A 19624-nucleotide genomic window follows, 5' to 3' on the forward strand; every position below is an offset into this window, starting at 1 on the left:
GTTCCAGGTGTTTCTGGAGCAAGCAAAAGAAAAAAAGTCATCTCTGCAAGTAGTGTGCTTGACCAATGGATGTGTGAGGAAAATGGGATTGAATGGAGGGGACAATATGACTGCAGCTCACAACTCTTTGCAGCAGCACCCACTCTTCTCTGCCATTATATGTGGCATTGCTCCACAGAATATGGAGATGAGGTACAAGTACAAAAAACTTTTTACCCCCCCCCCTCCCTTATGCAAACACACAGACTGTGTTGCCGTAAAGCACCAACTCACATTGACAGCACATTTTTTATTGCTACAGGTCATCATAAAATTTTTTCTAGCCTGTATTGATGCAGCCATGCAGCAAATATTCATGGTTGCCACTGATAGTCTTCTAAGTATGAAACAGAAAAGAAATGCTAATGGCAAAATTGAATTTGTGTTCCATGTTGACTGCATAAATACAGGACAGAATATGGCATTTTTCGAGAGCAATTAGCATTAACATAAAACAATGCCTTAATGAATAAAAAGTGAACAAACATACAAACTCTGCTTTGTTGATGATTTTCTTCAAAGTGTGGAACCAACACTGTGCAAGACAAACTTAACAGCATTGCAACAGACAATTTAAGCAAACTTATTTTTGACCTCGAAAGTACAGATTGAAAATTAGCTGAATTTTGCTTCATCAACAGCAGGAATTTCATAATCATGTATTTAATGAATGTAGAAGTTATTAATTTTATTCTTGTGTGAAAGACTGCAGAACTATACACATTTTCCAATGCGCACTAGTCCTGAACTGGAAAGTCAGGATAATCAAGCTAAGAGTGTATACATCATAGATAAGTCTGTTTGTAGCCTTCACTTTTGGAAGAAATTTTCACATTCCTTCCAACTGGGTGGTTTCTTTTGGAGGGAATATTTCACATAAACATATTATTTTGTGTAGTAGAATTACTACCAGTAACAATTGTCCCTGCTGATAATTTCTACTGTTTGCAGTAGACAAATTCGACTGTTTTAAAATGCTTTCTACTGTGTACTATGAAATCTACTGAAAAACAATTTTAGGTTTTCTGTACAGCTACTGTACTTCAACAGTAGTGATATTGTACTGAAAAAAACAATGTGAATAATAATGCAAAATACTTGCTACAATACGTTATAAAACAATTTTATTGTCTCCAGGAATAGATAGTATAATTGAGGACTAAAAGTGGTAAACATTGTAAGTGCCAAAAGCGAAAGTGTTGGGAAATCGCATAGTTCCGCACATCAGCCCGTAAGAACGTGCACACTAGTGATCTCTTTACATGACCTTTGAACTACGTAGAGGGCTATCAGCCACATTTCATGTTTACCACATTATAAAGCATGGCACATTTCACAGTTTTACGTGGAAAACAGTGTTTGAATTATTGTGGCACTTACAGCGTTTACCAATTTTAGTCTTCAATTGTTGACAATATATTTTCAATGATTTAGAAAGTGCATTTGAAAAACAATACATGAACTGAATTTCTACTTTTTTTCTAATGAATATTACTGAAGTTAGATATACATTAATGAATAAGCTAATATAACTCTTTCTTAAGAAATAATTCAATATTAAAGCAGTTAGTCATTTGAATACATGATCATTTAAGTTGCTTTTTTTTTTAGCATGGAATTTCCATTGTTAATATTATGTGCATGTAATGCAATTGCAGAAACGAGCAATCATTTTATCAACTTATTCGACAGTGTTTGTTTGTTGGGTTTTCAAGCATTGAGAGAATGGCCTTGGTTTAAACTAATTTTTTGCTCTTTTCGTGTAAATATAGGAACAACAGTATGTCAATTTATGTCTAAAACAGCATGTTTTTAATTTTCTTCAAGTGTGTTAACCACAATGAAGCTACACACTTACAAAAGTGTTCACTATATTTGATTTTTTTGTTGTGTGATAGCATTCCTAAGTAGCAAATTCCACATGATTTACCATACATTTATTTTAGTTGTTTATACTATTTTTTTCCATATTCTTTTCAGTTGCACCTATAGATAAGAAATTTTTCTTTAATGATAAGAGTACTGTTTTCACAAAGGAATATACTGAAGACAATAAAAGATGTTAGTTGTACAATTATTTTACTAAAAACATTAAGCATACAGTTAAGCTACTTAAGACAGAAGAGCATTAGAAGACAATAGCAGTACAGTTAAGATTCTGTCAAAATACTTATTGATCTACTGAAAAGAGTAAACAGAATTTTCAGAAGATTGATAATATCTCCTAAATCAATAATTGTAGAATAAGGATTGTAATTTCTTCTGTGAAGGAACTCTCCAAGTTTTATCAGTACTGACAAAAAATAAAACTAGTGCTAAGTATGGTGAGCGTGCACCACGTGACCACACATATGGACTAAGATGACAGCTTTCACTGTGCAGCAGAAAGTTTAATGCTGTTTTTCGTTTGGTGAATTAATCTTCGATTACATTGTCTCTTTCTTTTAAATTTGTGATTTTTTACCAATTAGCATTCTTGTCCGGTTAACTTTTTGGCATTCTCAAATACAAAAGAAATTGTTGTAGCAGTACAAAGCTTTTTCCCTGTCCTTATCCCAGGCAAGATGAATTCAGCATTAACATCCTTGCTAGTTGCTCTCAGGATCATATCCACGTTGCACTTCCATCTTATATGTTAGAGGAAATAACACATGACAACAGTAAATAAATTTATTATGTAATTTTCTTACAAAGATGTAAAAATTGTGGAAACTAGTTTTAAAGATATGTTCACCTGCTTTCTTGTATATTGTACAGAGAATTTCTTAAAAGAAAGAAGGGCGCTAAACACATGGACATTAATGTACATTAAAAGATATATTATAAAAACACAAATATTTTTTTTTTACATTCTAGTTACCTTATTGTAATTTTAACTTAATAATGGTGAGCATTGGTTTTGAAGAAGGGCTTGTCAGTCTTATCGGATTGAAGAGATGTTCCTAGTTTCAGTCTGTACCATTCTCTGGAGGCACTACTTCCATCAGCACTTGCATGAAGTACGTGAAATTGTCTGAAAGTGATGCAATGGAAAGTAGATGGTAAATAGCTTACATAAATATGTTGTTGTTAAACACATTTGTTAGAACTCTTTCCTCATTGAATCAAATTAACTTTTTCATTACTTCACTAGATTTTAAAATACTGGTTGTTCAAAAAGAAATAATAAGCTAGTTGATTCCATGTTCTGAGACATCATTTCAAAATTTGAGGCTTAATTAGAAATTAAACCTGGGTTTAAGGCATTCGATGATATTTTTTAGTACCTTTGACATTATGCCTGATGTTGTGAAGTGAAAAATTAAGTCAATTTGGGTTTGTGTTCTTGGTCACATGTGTGCATCATGGGTGATGGAACTGTCAGCCTCTATATGTATCTGGTACTCAGGCCCATCTTGGAGATCATCTCTCATGGAATGCTCTCCTGTAAAAGTTGAGTGACACTCTTGCTTTCTGTTGTGTGTATATACTGGGGTCACCAGTTCATGCACACACAATTGATGAACTAGTCTTGATGGTGTCAGAAGTTGAGGTAGCCATTTTAATCTTTCTCTAAGGTGAATCTTATCTTGGGTTTAGAGGAAATATGAGGCAAACATGTAGAAGAATGCAGAATTAATCAGTTTGATAAGGTGGTGGAGCCAAGTGCAAGGCTGATTGCTATCAACTGGATAGCTCACAAAAACTGGATTTGACAAAAGATGCGAGATGCTCCTTAACTTTTACCACACAAAACCATGAATAAATTGGTGCTAGTGACTAAATTTTCTATTTTGCCTTTGAATTGAAAAATTACAAAAATTTCAAACCATAGCATGATGGTAGATGATTCATTAAGTTATCATTCACCCTCATGTCATGATTAACACAGCTGAGAAAGGGATGCAACGTAGCTAAAATACAGAACAAATATGATACTAAAGTTTTTCTTGACACTCAAATAATCTTCATGATACAATAATATTAATACTTATAGACATGGAGTGAGTGAAATTTATTATTGTTCTGCAAGGTCTGAGGTACATAAAGTGTATGGAATGCTTTCCCAATACTTGTGAATTTCAATACCTAATTAGTTAGTGACTTGCTAGAGATAATAAACATGATGAATTGTTTAAGCTCCCAAGGGAAGTTTCAGACTGATGTAACAACAAACAACACTTGCAACCAACCTTCAGAATAAATGCAATCTTTTGTCCTGGAGCAAAATGCTTAATGCAATATGTTCAGTTTCATGTTTCTTGTCGCTTTAGTCTTAAAGTTCTAAGTGTTTTTTTTCAGAAGTAACCTCACATATTACAAACACAAAATATTTGCACAACTTAGTTGATAATAATTATTATTAATGCTGATCTACTAATACTATTTTTTATTATTAAAATAGCATTTAATTTGCTGCAAAATAATATTCTTACCCATCCATTTTGGCTTCTTCTCATAGTATACGAGAGGTATGTAGACTAAAATTCCAGCAACTATAAATGCAATCGCAAATAGATATTCTATTGTTGGATCTGTGACAATAGGAACAAGTGTCAGGAATACTGCCACCATCATGATAAAAATTGGAATTACAATAGGAACCTAGAATAAGGATAAACTTAAGACATATTCATACATTCACACACACACACAAGGAAAAGTCACAGTTATGGGGCTGTTTATGTCAGTAAGATGTTTTAAAAGGCGTCAGTAAATGGCAGTACAACACAATTTGTAGATAAGTTGCTCACGCCCATCTGAGTATAAAAACTGTGTTTTTATTTGAAAAACGACTTCCTGCAAAAAATATGATAGACAATTGGGTAGATAATTGGACATTTCCACTCAATTTTTTTTACAGCAATCTTAAAAGCTACAGCCTGGAAAAATGGCTTTTGCAAGTTCTCATATATCTCTGCGTTCAGTTTAAGTCAAAAACGAGACTTCCAAAGTTGCGAGGTTAGCGCTGCTCTGATTGATTGATTTGGTGTTTTAAGTCCACTTTATGCTCAGTAAGGCTAATCGGGACTGGACCTACAGTTTAAAGTGGGATCCGAACCACTATGTGCCTCCACCAAGTATCAAAGTGGCAAGGCAACGACGCTGCTACCACTGCGCCATCAGGAAGGCCCTAGCGCTGCTCTGAAAACAAGCCATGTTAATACGTCACTACTTAGAGAGAGCTCGTTTTTCATCTGCTTCGAATCCAGTTTACTGGTTTAACCACAGAGAGCCAACGTGCGCAGCAGTTTACAAATCTGTACAGATTTAAATAATGGAAGAAAGAGCATTACTGGAAGGGAAAGCTATGCATTGTAATGATCATACTTCTATTAAATATCCCTACTGCTCACGTGCAAGATAGATGTAAGGGTTCTGTTGCATGCATGTTCTCAGGTCAAGTGAAAAATATTTCTTGTAAAATTTGTTACTGACCAAATTTTCAAAATATATTTTAAAATTATATTTTTCGAAATATACCGTAACCTATGTAGTGCAAATATGAATTTTAACATTCATCACTTTATTTATATATTCCATAAAGCAATTTCAGTGTGTGTTTAATTTCTGTTTACAAATTATGATAAAATATTATTGTGCAGATAAGAGAAACTGCACTGAGAAGATTACATCAGATGCAAAGTACAAATCAATACTTAGTTTATATATAATTATTACAAGGAAATAATGTGTATAACATTATATCCCATACTGAAATGGTAAAATACATTTTGCATTTTGTACTGTGAAAACAAGCCACCTCATCTCTTGACCCTGAACACATTAATTGGTTGGTTCACAATCTTACCAATCCTATCGAGATGAGACATGGCAGTCTTGGTTTCATTCTTGTTGAAAGTTGTAAATGTCTGTCTCGTGTTTATTTGTAAATGTCTCGCTGACAGTTTCGTCTCGATTTATAAACTTCCGTTTCGGTTTTGGAGGGCAATTCTCATTCTTGTCTGAAGTCTTGAAAAATATAAAATTAACAACGTATACAAAGGGTTATCGTACGAAGGGTTTTCACAGCAGTAGTGGCTGCTGCCTATTCGCACACTCACACGTGCACAACCAAAAAAATGTGTAATATAATTGATTTTTATTATATTTATATATTGAAAGCCCTTTCTTCAAAACAGCAAATATTCCCATTCTGCACTACCTTTCATTTACTTCCTTTTGTCAGCTTTTCTATCTGATTGAGTAACCCGTGTCGAATGGGGATGCACACAGCTGCACATCGAAATGGCGCTGTTTTTGACGGTGGGTAGAGGAAACAGAAAGGCTCTTATAGCTTGGATCAAGGGCTTTTGGACTCGCTTCGCACAAATAAATATGACATAGCAACTACGGACATGCGCTGTCCCCTCTTCGTCATGTAGTGTTGCAATCTTTCCACTCCTTACACATGCATCATTGAAAATTAAGGGACTTTGTCCTCAGCAAGGAAAATTTTGATCTTTCTCACCTCATGCTGTGCCTCATGCGGTTCTGAGCAAAGCATTGAAATCTGAATGATGGGAGGATGGGAAAGAAAGGGCATGGTTTGTAGTGACGAGTTTATTCAACTATGCAAAGCCAGATGCGATGAGTGGAATACGTTGATACCAGTGGCGGTTCGTGGGGTTTGCCAGAGGTAAGGCACAATCAAAATATGGGCTAAATATGATAAAATATGCTTCCTGCAAACAGACAAAATCATAGCTAAAAGTTCATTTTGAATTATCTTTCATGTATCTTTAGACACTTGAACCACTTTCTAAATGGTGTTTCAAAACATAATCGAGGGTCACGGTGCAATTAATGAGTCCTCTGTTTTGTCATGACCACGCAAAGCCCTTTCAAATTCCTCATAAAATTTAATCACATCGAAAGTACGTGACAAAATGTATATTTTTTTGTACACAAGCTGATTATATCTTAAAACTCTACAACGATCATCAAGTTCCACTTTGATATCTGTTTTCCCCAAGAATGTCATATCAATGTGAAAGTCATCGTTGCCTTGTAATCAAGGGGTCCCGGATTCGACACCCGGTGGATGCACATAGTGGTTCGGATCCCACTTTAAACTGTCCCGATTACCCTTACTGTGCATAATGTGGACTTAAAACAACAATTCAATTATTATCCAACTTTTAGTTCAAATGTCTTCTTCTTTGAATAAAATGCATGGAAAACAAGAAAGGAAATTAGCTGGAGGACATCCCCACATCCATACCCACTTTTCATACATACTTTTATTAAATTTTCTGTTGTGTTCTGTTTTTATCTTTGAACACTTGATTTAGGCAAAGATCTGGTCTTGTAGTGCCTAATTCTCTGTCCAACAATCGGTCTTGGTGATTTAAAATTTTACTTTATAAGTATATCACCTGATTCATTCTCTTTATTTTCACACTCACGGTAACACTTCAGTAAAGAACTCACTACATCACAACAATTTACACGAACTTTTCAAAACACATCGGACCTCGACAACAGACTTCCCACGGTTCTACTTCCTTCTTCTAAAGTTTCCTCCCATCCATTTTTTTTGGGTAAGATATGGTAAATGAACCCAGCCACCATCTAGCGGGGAACCGAAAAACAGCACCAACAAGTGTTGGGTCTCAGTAATATTGTGACCATTTGCAATGAAAACACCCATATCCCTCCCTACCTCTCCCGCAGCTCAGAACTTAGGGATGATGTTAAAGCAGCGAGGCAGGAAATCCACAGCCAGAATGTGACCCTTGCTATGTTGCTAAGTTTCGTCCAACCCATTGTAGCCATCTTCGCTCCGATGAACACTCCATGCGGCAAAGATAATAAAATACAAGCGTTGCAAACAAGTGTAAATTGTTATTTTTTAATACATAATTGGTGGAGGGACAGTGGCCATGTGACCTAAGGGTAGAACTGTGCCTGGTTGATACAGGTGCTGAAAAATAGTTTTATAAAATGTCAGCAGTTTGAATTAAAAACATTCACAATGTTGTAGGAATTGGTGCATTTAGATGCTCTGACTTGTATTTGGAAGTTCAACAAAAATTTCAAATAATCAGAGTTTAATCTCGTGTTTTTGTCACAGAACAGTCAATCCAATTCTTTATTCAGTGCATATGATAATCTGTAACTTGTACTATTATGTCACTGATTTGAGATAATTTTTGTAAAGGTGTTGGCAAGAACTAGTTGCACTTCATTAGGGTTTCGAGGATCCTCATTACAATGACTAAAGTGAATAAGTACATTAAAAATGGTAATTAACTTAAGTGTATGATGAAATGTTTATGTGGCATCAAACTTGGGTTTCTGATAGGACATATTTACAATGAAGAAAGATAATATACAGTATTAAAACACGGCAATTATACAAAATTCTGGCAATATTACAAACCATAGCAGTTTATCGGTATAGCGTTGCAAGTGATTTTGTCAGGTCGTCGAATGCTGAATTTTATACAGGTCACGAAAGAGACCAAAAAACACATCTTCTCTCGTCATCGATTAAAAAAATTACTAGGGTATTTCGATTTTGTAAAAAACCTAATTTTTATAAAATTTTCATGAAATATAACTCTGCTATAGTCTCATTATCAGGGAAAGGTGCGTCATAACTTGGATTGCAAATGCGATTAGTAGAAACGGCCAGGAATAATTGAGTGTGGGAATAACAACACTTCTTCTGGATGAGAGACCAAGGTTCACACCCATAGACCCAGACCATGAGCTGCCACTCTTTCACAGTGCATAGAGATTATAAAGACACAAAACTTTTCTTAATGAATTTCTTTGTTTGATTCCTCATTTCGACACTGCGAGCCCTTGAAAACTGGATATTATCCTATTTATATATTTACATATTTATATATTATTTATATATTCAAACCAATCCGCAGATTCAGAATTACCATGAATGAACTGGTGTAATAATTGTACACACAATTCATGTTCTATCTGAGGAAGTCACATGTTCCAGGTTTGACTCTCGACATTGGGGGATGTTTGCTCAAGGCTTTGGGGATAACTAGGGGATGTTTATATTGTTAATGTTAGTGTTACATGCGAGACGAGACATTTTCCATCTCATCCCATAAAAGGAAACATGACAGACGAAAATTTCATCTCGTATTGTGGGCTGGTTGGTGGTGATCTGTTACAGGCCCTAAAGCCTGAAGATAATGTGACCCGTGCCAACTTCTGCGAAAATATGCTGGACATGGAAGATGATTTCCTTACACGTGTGATCTTTAGTGATGAAGCCTCATTTCATCTTAGTGGATGAGTGAATATGCATAATGTGCGTATTTGGGGGTCTGAAAATCCACACCAAACAGTGCAGCACATGAGGGATTTACCAAAAGTGAATGTCTTTTGTGCTAAGTGTATGGACCTTTAATCTTTGTGGAAAACACTATCAATGGGAACTACATATTTGGACATGCTCCAGCAATGTTTTACCCTCAACTAGATCTTGAGCAAAAAAAGAACATCATCTGGCACCAAGATCGCCCCCTCACTTTCATTGTGAAGTACGGAATTGGTTGAATGCTGTTTTTTCCCAACGGTGGATCGGTCGTCATTGTGAGGATGATGTGGCTCTTCTGCAATGACCCCCAAGATCTCCCGACCTCACCCCTTGCTATTTCATTTTGTGTGGGTATGTAAATGATAGTGTATACATGCCACCGCTATCTGCCGACCTCCCTGAATTGCGATGCAGGATTGAATCAGCTGTGGAGTCTGTTACACAAGACATGCTAGCTTCAGTGTGGGAAGAAATTGCCTACAGATTAGATGTGTGCCGTGTCACAAGGGGATCCCACATTGAACACTTGTAACTTGTGACAAAAATCTATTTGAGTTACCCTTCCTTTTAAGGTATGTTTCATTTCTGTATTGTATATGTAATAGAATACACTTAATTAAAACCCCGATATTCATTTTGGAACACCCTGTATATATTAACTGAAGAAAACTGTCCTTTACTGCATGAAATTTAAAAACTCCACGTACCTTTTTATACTGTATCTCCTCTGATATTGCAGAAATTGGCATGTAAACCTGAGAGTTCTAAATGTATTGTTAATTTAAAATTTTGCGAAGAAAATATTGTGACGAAAATAATTGTATTCCCAGAAAAGGCATTCTTGTAACAATAAGTTCTTGCCAGTCAGAGCCCATCTATGTATTGGCAATGAACAAGGCTGTCCACATGTTCAACCATTGACTTTTACCAGTTTTGCTTTGTCAGCCTAATGGGAAAACCCTCTACTTAGTCGCTGAATTATAGTAAATACTGCTATACTGTTGGGGCATAATTCATCTCCAAGAAATGGGGCACCCAGTTTTGCACTCGAAGTTATAAGATACTTGTTTTACACAGCAACTAATGACTTTTTGCTGTCGCTTTCATGGCCCATGCCAAGTTTACAGGATGAGCAGAGGCCCTGTCTGCACGCATTTCTAAATGATGACGTCAGGCCAATTAGAGGACATTTTCAAATCAGTAATGCAGGAGGTGAATTTCCGCTGTGTTCGAAAGGATGTTTCTCGAGAACCAAAACAAATGTCACCAAGATAGTTTGCACATCTCATTTTTGTGTCATTATCCATAATGGATTTAAAACGTTTTTCATGTCAAAGTGGAAATGTCCATTCTCTTCGAGATGTTCAAATTTGTGGTTATAGTCATTCCTAACCCACTTACTGACTTTCCTCATAGAAATATGCAGAGATATAAATGTTATGTAGTTTTCAATTTAGTTCTAAAAAATAATCTCTTTTCCAAAGGAACCCAAAAGATTTAAAAATAAAACTGCCTTTGAAAGTTAAGTTTTTGAAAATTAAAAAAAAAACAATTATCTTCATTGTCACAAGAAATAATAACTTCCCGTTAAATATAATCACTTTATTCTTTTGTATGAACTGAAGAGTGAAATTGTAATACCATTCTGCAATAGTAGCAGTGAAATAGGGCTTATTATCTTTCTGATAGTGAGTTGTGTATGCACAGAACTTACTTTGTATGGTCTCTCAACATCTTTCTTTGTCCTTCTCATAATAATCAAGGATACCATGGCCATTCCATAGAAGATCCATATGAGGAAACTGGCAAAGTCAATTAGCATGGCTATGTTTCCTGATAATATCAGAATGAGTGATAGGAATCCCTGAAAATAAAAATTAGATTTTTATCACCACAAAAGTTCAAAAATAATTGCCAACAAATTTCTACAAAAAATAACAACATGCTATTTTTTTCTGTTGGCTACACCATGTGCCTCATCATGCTTACATTTAACCTACAAATTTGCTTTCATAAATGTGAAGCAATTACTCACTCATTTTTGTATATGATGAAGATGATACCACTTATCAATTTCTGCTGATACCAGTAACAATACTTGAACATTATTGTAAAAGTTGTTAAAAATATTCAATGGATCTAACCCCCCCCCCCCCCCAACCAAAGCTAATGGTGCATTCCCCCAGAAGTATTTCATTACAGCAACATGTCTACTGCTATTGCTGAAAGTATTTTTTCTAGCATTGCTGAACACTCTACTTTATCTGCCCCCCACAACTGTGTCCTTTTCTTCACCTAACAGATTAAATATGTTGCACTTTGAAGCAGCATACTGTCTTTTCATTCCCTAAAACATGCATAGAACTGGTACTTGCTGCTGCTAATAATAATAATAATAATAATATAAAATTGCATTTATTAGAGCAGGCGTGTTTCGTCCTCGAGGGCCTCTCTTACAACAAACCCTTGTCTGGGTGATTAATAACAATTAAAGTAAAAGTAAAGTACAAATGGAATATATGAACATATCCTGATTACAATTATGATGGATGAACATTGAATACAAAAAAACAAATTGAATAAAAATAAGAAATAAAAAAGGATTATATGTATAAACTAATGGACATAGATATCTAATGTTCGTTGCTTTCATCTTTGGTACATATACATGTGTAAAGTCAGCTGGAACTATGAATGAGACAGCAATAGCATTAATAATAATAATAATAATAATAATAATAAATTGAAAAGACAAAACAAAAATTATGAAATTTACAAGGCTAATATTTAAAACAAGTTACATGAACAGAGTTGCCAATTATTACAATGCATACATACCTATATATTTATAACAGAAAAGTTGCTCATGATTATGTGCTTAGCTGCCTTGCTAGTAGATGATTTTTTAGGTTATTTATAAACTGCTTATGACACTGGATGGATGTTAGAGGTTGGAAGGGAATCACATTCTTTGGTGGCAGATAGAGTGTACGATCTTCCGTAGGTTGTTGTATTATGAACTGGGACTGACAATAAATTTTTCCATCGCGTTACATGTTGATGCCTGCTCGTATTTGTATTCAGTTTCAACATTTTTAAAATATGTTTCCAAGAGTTTGATTTTACTCTTCCTGGAAGGTGTTAATGCTGTTGCTCTCTGATCAGTTTCCGGAGTTGTATTTCCTGAGGAGGCACATACTTTGGTGTATCCAACAATCAGACTATGGGGGGAGTACAAAATATTGCTTTTTTTGGCAGAACACAATTGTACTCCATACTAGCACCTTATTACAGGTGAGGACTAATAACATTTTATTTTAACAAGAGAAATACATGTGTGTGTGTATGGGTGTTGTACTTGAATGCATCATCGTTTATGAACATAACACTAATTTGACTAAACACATTACCAAATAACACAGTAACGTAACAAATCAACTTGACTAGTGCCGATACCTATCTTCACAGAAAAATGCAATAACTAACTTTTTTACAGAAAAACTTTTTTATTTTTCAATCAGGTTTGTTACCTTCTTCACATTGCAATGATACTCAAATTTGAGCTTCTTAAAGTATATGCTTTTCAAAATGGAGCATATTTTTAGTGAATATTCCATTCTGAACTTCATTTTATGAAACAAATTGTTTTGTGAATGCAGTGTTGTGCCCATGTTGGAATGAATTATGCTACAGCTACAAACACATTTTTTATCTCATTTATTTCATTTCCTTATAAGCTGCCATAGGTCATTAAATATCCAAAAATACTGTACAAACTCAAGGTTTAAGTCTGCTTCAATACAGTTTGTTTACAATTTTGTTACATTTGTTTTTTCTCATTATTTTTCTGGATTTTATAGAATACTTCCTCCATGTATTAAGCATGCAAAATTATAAGTCTGCCATTGTCAGGCTAATTTCGTCCAAATGGAATACCTTATCCATTCTCCAAAATATCTGGCTGCTATGAATATGGCAATTTCCATGGTCAAAACATTAGTGACCCCCAAATTGGTCCAAAATGGTTGCCGAACATGCACAATATTTCAAAACATTTATTGTCAATATATAATATAGCCTAACCCTAGAAAGCTAACGTGTATGAAAAGTTTCGTTAAAGCTAACGTATCGTAGAATTTATGAGGGGGTTAAAAAATTATGATAACCAATAGGTTTTAAAAAAATTGAATTTTAAAGAAAATGACTTGTTAGAATACACCTTCACAAAAATTTTGGCTACAAAAAACTGTTTTAATGTTAATCAGTGCAGTGCACCCAGCATTTCCCCGATGCTTCTAATAGATCGGCTTGTTGCAGCGGCAGCAGTACAATGATGTCATCCTCCTCTTTGCCGATGGACAAATTCCACAGTGCATGGCTGGTTTTGTGAATTCATTTTTGGTGCTCATAAATAATTTGAACTTTAATTTAATCAAAACATAACCCTCACTAAAAACTTCACAAACTATACACAATAATGAGAAAAATTTAAAGTTCGCAAAAAAGTTTACAGCAAAAATCAATGAGGAGAAGCTAACGTGCCGTAAAACGTACAAGCGCGTTCTGAAAACAACTATACCGGCGGCTGGTTGACAACTAAGTGTGCCATAAACTGACACAAATGACAATGTGGTGAGCGGAACTGAGCGGACGAATCCATTACCCACCTGCTAGGGGGTGTTGGGTGAAATATGGTCATCTTGGATCGTAGGTTTTACGATACGTTAGCTTTCTAGGGTTAAGTGATGCCTTAAAATTCTAAAAAAACTTTTTCTCCTAAAATGTAATATAGACAGTTTTGAAAAAAAAAAAAACAATGTAGAGAATTGCATAGGGCAACATGGGGAACCATGAATTTTTCATCCACCATCTTGAAACATATTGCACGTAAGTTATCTAGCTGCAGAAATAACTTTACCTAAATGATTCTAAATTCACAGCAGTTATCATGGCCGGTAAACAGATGACTTATGCCTCTCTGCCCATACACCCCAACTCATGCTCCTCCTAAATCATGCGCCATTATGTTGATAATTTTATTGTCAAATTATATTGCTAGTACATAATGGTCCTGTAAGTTTGTGCACAAAGCTGAAAACTATACAAAGGTTTGAAAATGTCAAAAATGATCAAAATATGAAAGTTCACATGTATACTGTATTTACTTAGGAACTCCACATCCATAAAAAAAAGAAGGAAAAACTGAAATTGTGGTAGATTATGAAGATGCATGACTTACATGGGCATAGAGCTCCTAACCAGACATAAATAAGATATATCCAGCATCCCATTATGATGAGAAATTTAAAAAATAATTTAAAGAGTGTCCTGATCTAATTATGCCACAATTATCTACATTTCAATAAAGTATACTGAATTCTCCCTTGTAATGCTTTAAACATGCAAACATTTATTCTATGAGGGTGGATGGAATGAAAACGAAACAGGGGCCACTGAATGAAACCAACAAGGTTTATTTCAAATAATCTCCAAAGTTACACAAGCACTTGTCATAATGTTTCACCAAGTGGTTTCCCCACACATAAGGAAGTGACTGATGACCAAACTGCTACCACATTTCAAAGTTAGAAGCTTTGTTCAACTATGCTGCATCAATCAATGAAATACTTTATCTAAAAAATACTGATACATTTTCTCTTCTGTTTCTTGGATATATAATTATTACTTTTTTTCTGGTAATAGTTCATTTAGCGTGATTTGAGTAAAATACCCTGAAAAAAACCACTGTGACTTGCACTAGATTCATCACTTTTAGTATTATAAGCTCTGCTAAGCCTATTCTTTTCAAGTTTTCCTAGGGTTACCACAAGTCCGGTTTTTCCTGGACAGGTCCTACATTTTAGTCTTATGTCCGGCGTCTGGGAGGAATTTTAAAAAAAATCGTAAACGTCCTACATTTTGAACGTCACATAATATTAATTAGGAAAATACATAATAGAAAAAATCATGCAAGTTACAAGTCTATGGACTGTGCTTTCAAACTCAATAGTGAAATTTATTTTGATTCAGTCATTTCACAAAAAGAAAGAAAAGTTTGTCCTGCTATTAAACAAATGGGGAAAATGGAAGCAATTAATGAAAAAGAGTTTTGGGACCACTTTCTGATAATGTCGCTGTTCAATGCCTGAACAGAATTTCTTGCCTTAGTGTTTATACTGATGGAACAATATTCAATAAAATTTGATTGTAAAGCAGAGGTATAGAGAACAAAGTTATTAAGGGTGTCTGTCAGTCAAGAAAGTCATGAAAGTCAAGAAAAAGTAAAGAAATCAACAAGTAGGTCAAGAAGTCAATAAAAAGGCAATAAATCATTCTTGTGGTCAAGAATTTTTGCTATTGATTGGTTGATTTAGTTTATTTTACTTCACTTTTTTCTGTCTCTTTGGCTAAACGCGAAGATGAGGATGAATGTTGGTAAGATAAGATGGATGAAGGGACAGTCACAAACATATAGGGACAACCAACACAAGCCTCACATAAGATTATACTGGCTGTGAGTCCAGATGCCACAGCCTCACTTGTCTGCCAAACACAGTTGAGGATGCATTAATACGAGAAAGAAAATCTAATTCTCTTCTTAAATTCAGCTTCAGTTTTCATCTTAACTGGCCCTTTGGTAGGGGTTTATTAAATAAATATTTATTTTCTTAATTACTAATTTTCAACTTTTCCTAAGAAGGGGTCGAATAAATAAACGTTAAGAAAAACGGAAAATAAGGTCTAAAAAAAGTCAAAACTTTTGGATGTACTATTTTGGTAGACACCCTGTTATTGAACTAAAATCTACCCAAGATGAAACTTCTGGAACCATTTTAAATTACTGTAATTGTAGAATATTTGTTTGCTATTACAGGTCATAATTCAAATGTTGAGAGAGTACTTTCATTACTATCAGTACAACAGACTCAGGAGAAAAATTATTTTTTGATAAAGTCTGTAAAATGTTTGGTACTGGTCCCTATAATTTCACAGAGTTTGACTGTCTACTCTAACATAAATATAGTTTGACTAAACCTGAAATTTTGATAAAAATTGTCTCCTCTGAGACCACTTAAATCATGTAGTAAGAGGTGCATTGATTAGTACGATTGCAAGTTTTGAAATTTTGCATTTAAAAATTCATTAAGAATACATTTTTTAAAACTAGAAAGTGGAATTTTTCAACTACTTTCTAACGTGTTCTATAGAAATATGTATTATTTAATGAGAATGTTTTGTGTCCCACATTTTGACTTAATGTCAAATGACAAATGTCAAATGACAGCATGTCCTACATTCCCCTTACTGCAATCAGGTAACCCTAAGTTTTCTAAAAAAAAATTGACAATCCTAGAACTTCACAAGTATTTAAAGCAATAATTTACAACATTTTCTGAAAAAAGAAAACACTTTTTGACTGTTTCTTTGTTGCGCTTATCGAGGTGGACTTGTCTAAAAAGGAATAAAAATATGTTTGAAAACTGGGCTGGACCCACCCAGGCCAACCTGATACACAATGAGCTAGTACCCAATATGTTTTCTATACAATTTCTGTAGGAGTGGTAACAAGTTAAAATTCATGCAACACTAGCAATTAGATTTTCACTTCCATCCATCATTTCCAACCTCCTCACCAGGAATTTTAGAGGATACGATGTAAAGGAATGGGTGTCACATTCTTTAATACACTTCACGCAATCATTAGAATCCCTGATGATGAACAGACTGGTTGGCATTAGAGAAGGCATCAAACATTTAAATGTGTACAAAGAATTTGAGTCATGTGTTACATTTCTAAAATTAAAAATTAGGTTTGGAACAGATTAATGTACACTTTATGGGCTGTCAGTTCTCCGGATTGAGTGCCACAAATATATAATTTTCCTCGCTACTTGGGTCTTGCACCGGATCCCCCACCACTGTCACTCAAAGAAACAGAACAAGAGAAAACACCATGTTTAGTTGTTGCAGTACAAGACTACTAACACAAATTATTTACACATCATTTGGGAAGTGAGGGGGGTGCTGATTATACCAAGAAACATACAAAAGTCTTTCTGGATGTGAAGAGGACACACAGTGATCACAGCTTACATTCTTCTTGATTACAATTTTTGGGAGACTACCTCTGGATCAATTTGTAATGCGAGAATACTCGCATTCATTAATTACAAAGCTGAGTTAATTATTTTGTTAATCATGAAGTGCTTGTCACACTGTTAATTATCAATATCAGTTCTTATTGGTATCAATGTAAATTTCAATTTACTTAAAATATATATTTTCTTTAATTTCTTTTTCATAAATCCAAATGAATATTTACCTGCAGTATAACAGCTGGAGCAGGTGTTAACCGCCTCACGTGAACGTAAGAGAAAACCTCAATCATGTGTCCTTCCCTGGCAGCTACAAAACATAACCTGCAATAATATTTCCATGTTAGTTTATTAAGTCAAATTAAGACTTTACCATAGTTGAATAATAATGAAATAGCTGGGTAATGGCACATGCACATATGATGAATTTAGTTGCCAATTGCATCCATTACATGAACAGTGATGTGGAGCTGTTTGTGGATAATGGTTCAAGTACACTTGTTATGAGACCAGTAATTTTGCAACTCTTTATTCAAGGTTTTGGTGAAGGGGTCTTAATTGTATTGAGCCTGCATCCATGTCACACAGGTTCGAATGTTAGTGATATACAAGATCATGTCATAATTATTGATCAGTATGCAACAAAAATCAACTAGTGAAGGCCCTCCACAGGCACAGGCATCAGTCACCATCAGCAATGTAATATTTCACAGTTAGAATGCATGGACCATTCTATAGTACGTGGACTGACATTTTTTGTCTGTACCAAAGCTTCCAAAACAAGTCATGTGAATAAAACTGGTTATCAAGGATCTCCCGATCCCATTTCAGCACAAAAGTGCTTAGTATAGCAGCAGTGGCTGCATTTATGGGAAAAACTGCGGCAGCTGCAAGGTGCACTCCACTTTTTGTCACTTTTGCCCCTGCACCATGCTAAATCTTATCTACCAAGGAAAAGTGAACTGTCCTTGCCCTTTTGTTTCGCCACCTTCCCCCACCAGTTTTGGAACAAAATTGATACCACTGCAAAGCAGCCATATGGGAACGAACATTGTCATGTAGAAAGAAGGTAATTTTGCAGCAGGTGTGTTCAATTCTGACAAATTGCAGGTTTTTTCAGTTTTGTAGGAATTGGTCCTCAATGGCACAGTATACAGCAAAGTGACTGAAAAATCACTCCATTTTTGAAGTTGTAATAAACAGATTTGAGCAGCATTTTCCATAATATGGAATAATTAATATGTAAGTTATTATATTATTGATTTTATGTTAAATTAGATGTTTACTGAAGCTATTTACAACACTTTTTGCAATTTCATCATAAACCTCAAAAATTGCATTTGTTTTATGTTCTGTGCAATGTTACATGTTTTACCATTATATATTCATCATGACATTTTTAGATAGAAATATTCTATTTGAATAAACACATTTACAAATTTCATTTATTTATCCTTTCCCCATCAATGAACATATTATCTTGTACATTTCAAGTTGAAAAATACCGAAATATGAGAAATTAAAAAAAATTGTGGTATTCTACAATTTCTTAAATCACAATAGGTTGAACAGTGTACATCTTCGAATTTTCTATATGACATAACACCCGGTTTATCATGTTAGAGACTTTATCAGGAAGCCCTCAAGTGTCAACCTCCCTTCCACGTAGTACCCTGGACTGTCCTTTGCTGACTTACAAGGCTCTAGTAGCTGAACTCTCAGCCACTATAATCCTATGTGGGATTTGTGTTGTGCGCTCTCCATGTCAGTGTTTGAAAGTAACTAGTGACATGTGCACTCTCCTATGTACCATCATAAGAGGTGGTATTTTTTTGTTGAAAATATTTTAAGGTTCCAGGATTTATTCTGAAGTTGGTAGCAATGTTATTTTTTCAGCAAATAATACATTTGTAAAAGCATTAGCAAAAAAAATCATGACTACAACATTGAAGTATCAATTTTGAATTCATTCACGTGATAAGTTCCCAAACAAAAATGAATTATGAAATTATGTACACAGTAATGGGCTTCAGATATATTGAAATTTCTATCGCTATAGTCTTATATTCAACAGACACCAGACTAGATTTCTGGTGGGGGTGTCAAATCTCACTTCAAACTGTAAGAACAGTCACAATCAGTTGTTTGATCATAAAGTGACCATGAACTTTTTCTGTCAAGATACAAATTTTAATCAGTAATTTTCGGCAAC

At 34.7% G+C, this 19624-nt stretch overlaps 1 protein-coding gene across 1 annotated transcript in view; it reads right to left on the minus strand.

Annotated features, from left to right (window-relative positions):
- Positions 1 to 2932: 2932 nt before the first annotated feature.
- The window catches only part of LOC145983669 (b(0,+)-type amino acid transporter 1-like), a 37993-nt gene continuing 21301 nt past the window's right edge, over positions 2933 to 19624 (minus strand). Inside the window, exons 10-13 of the mRNA XM_083116728.1 lie at positions 17640 to 17736; positions 11031 to 11180; positions 4455 to 4623; positions 2933 to 3052 (exon numbers count right to left, since the gene is read on the minus strand). Of these exons, the coding sequence (XP_082972854.1) occupies positions 2988 to 3052; positions 4455 to 4623; positions 11031 to 11180; positions 17640 to 17736 (481 nt within the window). The 3' untranslated portion in view covers positions 2933 to 2987. The remainder of the gene's footprint in view (positions 3053 to 4454; positions 4624 to 11030; positions 11181 to 17639; positions 17737 to 19624) is intronic.

The sequence above is a fragment of the Lepisma saccharinum genome, chromosome 2 (assembly GCF_977018435.1).
Source record: "Lepisma saccharinum chromosome 2, izLepSacc3.1, whole genome shotgun sequence".
NCBI classification, from domain to species: Eukaryota; Metazoa; Arthropoda; class Insecta; order Zygentoma; family Lepismatidae; genus Lepisma; species Lepisma saccharinum.